Here is a 6219-nt window from a genome sequence, read left to right as displayed (position 1 = left end):
GCACATGTTTGTGAGGTTTTACAGGCTGGATGTGACCCAATCATCATTGGCGCATACGGTGCTTGGGGCTGGGACATCAGGGTCTGCCTGAAGTCTGGATACGCACTACTGCGAGGTATGGCTTTGGGGTCAACATGCAATTCGGGAGTTGGCCATATCTCCCATAGTGAAATGAAGATGTTTGATATCCAGAACAGTTAATAATGAATATGTTTTCAGCTCTGATTTGTTTATCATATTAGAAGTAACAAATATCTGTATTTATCCAAATCTCTGATTAACTCCAAATGTTACTCAGTTGAATATATACATCCAGTGATTACTTTCTTTTTATTAAAATTCCTCGTGGTTCATAAGTTCATGTGCTAACAGACTCACAAAAACATACTGACATGGGCAAAAACATTAGTGTCCATCAACCTTTGCCTGCTGGCAGTAGGCAATAAAAAGCACATACACAAAGTCACACCTACACACACTGACCGTTGCAGGAACCCCATCAAGTTGTCGAGCTCCGTGATTGGACACCAGAATGCCAGTGACACCATAATTAACAGCCTTAACAGCATCTTCACCTGCAGTATTAACAAACAAGTTGTAAATGTTAAATTAGTTACAAATATGTTTTAATCTGAATGTCCATCACAAGCTCACAACTAAATGCCTGTGAGCCAAACCTAATGCAGTACTACACAAACTTATTTCTGGTCTCATAGAATAAAACACCATTCCAACAAAACCATTTTAAATTAGAGTTTAAATTAGACTGGGTGAGCAGCTGACAAATCTCCAGCAACTGCATGATGCATCAAACAAAATCAGCACAACAAAAATCAGTTTAACACTAAGAATTGGGAATAAAATTGTGAGTTTTAGCATCATGAGTCAAATTGGGAGAAGAGAGGGGTGAACCCAATGTGCAGACTCATCTTGACGTCAGGAATAAAATGATTTATTTAAAAATAAAAGAACAAAACAAAAGGCTGAACAAGGAAGCAAAAAACAAAACTCAATACAAGACAAACAAAATCCAAAAACATCGCAGACATGAGAGGGAGACGTGAATGTAACCAGACAGCAAGGAAAAATGACAAACCAACCAGCGAGTAAGTGGAGCCAATGACACAGGGTAATTAGATGAGCACAGGTGAGTGATAACTAACAAGGAGCAGGTGGAGATGGGCGTGGCAAGAAAACAAGTAATTGACGGAAAAGAAGTGAATAATGACTGGAGTACAAAGACAAGGAACAAAAACTGAACAAAGAGTAAAGACAGCATACAAGAAACAAAAAACCCAAAGTAAAACATGAAAAATAACAATCAAAGGAGGGGGTCAATATGGACCAAAATATCTGAGGAATGTTTTTAACACCTTATTAAATCCACCAAATGCCACCAAAAATCAAAGGCTGTTCTGAAGGCAAAAGGGCTTTCCAACCTGGTACAAGCAAAATGCTGCTTGATGAAAAAATGATGCTTGCTTTCATGTCGGCCTTCAAAAGTCTCCAAAAACACCAGAAAAAGTCCCTAGACACTTTTTTGAAAAATAGTTACTTGAGGGGTCTGAAAACTCGCTAAATATAGTGAAAAACTCTCTAAGTTGGCAACACTACTTGCGCCCAGGCGCACAGTATAACAGAAAGCTCTGCTCTGATTTGATAAAACTTTAGTGCTGGATTGCTTTATTTGTTGAAAGCAACGTCTGCTTAAATCCTGTGTCATAATTAGATTGGATGGCTTTAACAGGACCATAACATTAAACATGTTTTTCTTTCTTTCTTATTTTGTAGATGATGGAAATCCGTCCTGGTCTTGTTACAAATGATGGAAATTTGCCATGGCAACAGAGAACTTTAATCCCTGTAGAGAAGAAGGTTATGTTTAGAAATCAAGTTGAAAGGGTTGGAAGTCTCCTTTCTCATCTGTTTTTATCTGTGTCCATCCAGGCTGTCTTTGAGCCCAGCTACTCAGTGTGTGTGTGAGTGCTAGTGTGAAGGCCCACACACACCTTGCTGCATAAGCTCAGAGTGTGCTCAGTGTTTCAGACCATCACATGTCAAGGTGAGCGGGAGACACTACACCAGAATATGCACTTAAAATGGAGGACAGAGAAATAAATCACCCAGAGGGAGAGAGAAGAAACTGTTTGAACTTTCTAATATTTGTTTAAGTTGTTTTAGGAAAATATGTTATGTATTCACCAAAGAAAGGCATGCAGTCTCAAAAATGTATTATATAAGAAAAACATGTAATCAGAAGTTTGTTGTTAAGCACATCCTTGTTGCATTTTATAGTAGTTCATCATGCACTAGTTAAATAATTAAATTAAACTTGACGATTTAAAAAAATATACTTAAAAAGAGTTGGGTTTTAATTGTGTATTATGTGAAAAACTGAAATACATTTGTGTATGAACCCAACATCAGGGTGTCAAACCTGCCTGAGCAGGGTGGACAAGCGCAGGACATTGGAGAACCACCTGCACTGAGGAAAAAGTACACAAATATAAATCTGTCAAAATGGCTGAAGAAAAAGAAAAAGCCGGAGGCCGAACCGGCATCTTCAGAAACGTCACCTGCAAAGATGGGAAAGACCCTGGCAGCAAGTAAAGGTGGAAATACCCAAGCAGCCAAAAGGACTTATTTCATTGTCCCAGGAGAAGAAATGAGCCATTCTTGATGGATAGATGAAGAAAGGTACAGCCAGCAGGAGGAGATTTCAACAGGCTATTTTTAGGAGTCTATACTGTGGCAATCTGCCACTGTGCCACCTGTTCAGCTCCCTCTACTCTTCTAATTGGTGGTGGCACTAATCACGCACAGCTGCAGCAGGTCGTCATCAGCAGGCTCCTGGGTACTTAAGGCAGTCGCAGAGAGCAGCTCTTCGCTGGAACATCGTTTGCTTTTGGGTAAACAGTCTCGGTCTGAAACCAAGTTTTGCATTCCTGAAGATTACTTACCTTTTGCTTGTCTTTGTGTACCACCAGTATCCTGTTACTGCTCACCTGCCTAAGTACTACTTTCCTGGGGAATCTTGCTGTGTCAGATCTGGCCTGTTATCCTGTGAAGCGGATCTTCTGTAACCAGCTCCAGTACTCACCTGTGGGATCCTCTTCAGAGCCCGTCTGTCTCCACCGAACCTTCACAACCGCACCGTGTAAATACTCACCTGTTGGAGTTGCCACCACGACCGACCACCACCTGGAAACCACTTACCTGCACTTTGTATATACTCACCTTGGAACACCTGGAACCGCACCTCCGAGCCTGCTCCCTATCATCCTTCGTAAGCCTCAGCCACAACATTCTAAGTACTGTTGCCACAAACCTGCAAACCTGTTTTGAAACTAATTTACAACTTATCCTCTTTCAGATCCTGCCCCTACCCCCTCCCTATCCTAAATAAACATACTTACACTTTATATTGTCTGTTCGTCATCTGGTTACTCACGTTTGGCAAAACCTTGAAATCGTGTCATATATAAGTATAGTATTCTGAAAAACCACAGCATTCTACTCTGTTTACTGCATGAGAGCTGAGTTAAAGGCCTGGTAAATTTGCATTTGACTTTTTGTCTTGACCTAATAAGGTTTTATGATTGTAAAACTTGAGTCACTGTACTCAAAGACAACTGACTTGGTATTTTGTTGACAGCTGGCAAGCAAAGATTAAAGAATTGCATAAATGTGCATCGGACTCCTGAGACTTTATTAACACTGGAAATGTTTCACAACATTAATTGAAGTTGCCAGACAGGATTAATGACAAATTGTAATAACTGCAAGCAGGAATGGATATAAATCAGCTAAATGTTATACAACAAAGACATCTCTCTACTTTTAAGATTAGGTTTAAAACTGTTTTTCTATGAGGCTTACAGTAATTGGTGAACAGGATGACTTCAACAATCCCTATATCTTGTCGGGATTTGGGTTTTTGGTTTTCAGTTTGTAGTTTTTTATGTTTCAGTTGGTGTTTATTATTTATTTTGTTAGTTTGGTTTGAGTTCCTTCTGCCTTTGTCTCGTGTGTCTGTGTTTGTTTCCTGTCACCATTCATTCCTCCTCAGTCACTCACTTATCTGTTTACCTGCCACGCCCATCTCCACCTGTCAGCTATTATTATCATTCACCTGTCCCCACTTACCTCATCATCCTGTGTTTTAATACCCGGTCATTTCCCCCACCACTCCATCGGATCATTGTTCATTAGTCCTTGTCCTGTGTTCTCTTGTGTTCCTGGTTGTAGTTCGTGTTTTCGTCTCACTGCCCCGTCAGCCTCTTGTTTTCGTTTTAATTAGTTTTCTTTAGTTTCAAGAATGAGTCTGCTCTCAGATAAAGATAAAGTCTCTATGAAGAGGATCTGTTTGTCTTCTGAGAAATGTCAACGCCAGATTAAGGCAAGACTATGTACGTATTGTGTAGAACCAGGTCACTTTGTTGCAACTTGTCCAAAACATTTAAACTCCAGCTCCTGCCAGTAGCTCCGGGGATACTGCTCCCCGACTACTCCTTCCCAGTATTTTCTATGGTCATCATGAGACTTTGTCATTACAAGCATTAGGTATCATCCACCCTTTCATTGGTAGGTGCAGGTTTCTTTTTTGTCACTAAAAAGGATAAAACCCCCAGGCCATGCATAGATTACCAAGCGTTAAATCAAATCACAGTAAAAAAATAGGTATCCACTTCTATTAATCGATTCAAACAGCTTCACTCTGCCTGTTTTTTCTAAACTAATCTTCAGAATGCTATCGCCTGGTCTGTATCAGAAAGGGGGACAAATGGAAGACAGCATTTAAGACACCTTTGGGGCATTTTGTGTACCTGGTCATACCATTTCTCAACATCTTTGTATATCTGAACATTTCAATATTCTCAGAGCTAAACAGCAGGACCTTTAACCAGACTTACCTCCATTCATCAGGCCTTTGTGTGGCCACCCTGGGGAGAAAAAGCATTCCAAGAGCTCAAGAGACTCTTCATCACAGCTCCAATTCTAGCTTATTCAGCTCCAAACAAGCAGTTCATCATGGAAATAAATGCACCAGATGCTAAGGTATGAGCTGTTATTTCTTAATGTGCCAATCCAGATAGTAAAGTCCACCCGTGTCCTTTCTTCTCTTGAAAGCCTGTGAAGACATTGGCTCAAGGGTGCCAAGTTCCTATTTATTGTGTAGACGGATCACAAAAACTTAGCTCATCTCCAAACTGCTAAACATCCCAATTTTTGTCAGTCTTACTGGTCTCTGTTTTTCACCAGGTTCAAGTTCTCCATAACTACAATGTTAAGCCAGATGTAGTCTCCCAACAGTTTTCTGATTCTGATCAGATGAATGACCCTGAAAACATTCAGCCACTCACCTGTACCATCAAAGCCGTCACGTGGAAGGCTAAGAGCCTGATCCGCAGAGCACAGGAAACTTATCTGACCCTGGCACAGGACCACCTAATAAGATTTACATCTCTTCTTCTGTGGGGTCTGAGGTGTTACAGTGGGACCACAATTCTAAGTTAGCCTGTTACACCGGCATCAACTCCACCAACTGCTGGCCTACCTTGGTTCCAGACATCAAAGAATACATCTCAGCATGTCCCAAAAGTGCCCAAAGTAAAAATAAAACCTTTCCCTGTTCCTAGCCGCCCCTGGTCTGACATCACCTTCGATCACCAATGTATTGTATCAGACAGGAGTCCCCAGTTCACTTCTCAGATGTGAAAAGCCTTTTGCAATGTATTAAGGACCACAGTAAGCCTTTCTTCTGGCTTTCATTCTCAAAGCAATAGACAGACCATACACATCAACCAAGAGATTAAGGCCGCCCATAGATGTGTGATTGAGAATCATCCTGCTACTTGGAGCTTCCTGCTGCCATGGGTAGAATATGCCTACAACACCCTTACCTCATCTGAGGCTTCTCTAGGTCACCAACCCCCTATTTCACTTCATGACTCTGAAATCGCAATTCCCTCCAGCCATCATCACCTTCAATGATGCAGAATGATTTGGCAGGACACTACGGCAGCCCTTATGCATTCTTCTGAACAAAATAAAAGGTTTGGTGACCGTAACAGAACTCCAGGACAACATGTTTGGTTGTCCATCCATCCATCCATCCATCCATCCATCCATTCTCTTCCGCTTATCCGGGGTCGGGTCGCGGGGGCAGCAGCCTAAGCAGGGAGACCCAGACTTCCCTCTCCCCAGCCACTTGGGCCA

The 6219-nt window shown here is 41.4% G+C and overlaps 1 protein-coding gene across 1 annotated transcript in view; it reads right to left on the bottom strand.

Annotated features, from left to right (window-relative positions):
- Positions 1-6219, bottom strand: part of hao1 (hydroxyacid oxidase (glycolate oxidase) 1) — a 32868-nt gene that overhangs the window by 12557 nt on the left and 14092 nt on the right. The window contains exon 5 of the mRNA XM_017439454.3: positions 484-575. Coding sequence (XP_017294943.1) covers positions 484-575 — 92 coding nt within the window. The remainder of the gene's footprint in view (positions 1-483; positions 576-6219) is intronic.

The sequence above is a fragment of the Kryptolebias marmoratus genome, linkage group LG12, assembly GCF_001649575.2.
Source record: "Kryptolebias marmoratus isolate JLee-2015 linkage group LG12, ASM164957v2, whole genome shotgun sequence".
Lineage (NCBI taxonomy): Eukaryota > Metazoa > Chordata > Actinopteri > Cyprinodontiformes > Rivulidae > Kryptolebias > Kryptolebias marmoratus.
Note: the sequence above shows the minus strand (reverse complement) of the source record. Positions and strands in the feature narration are given on the sequence as shown.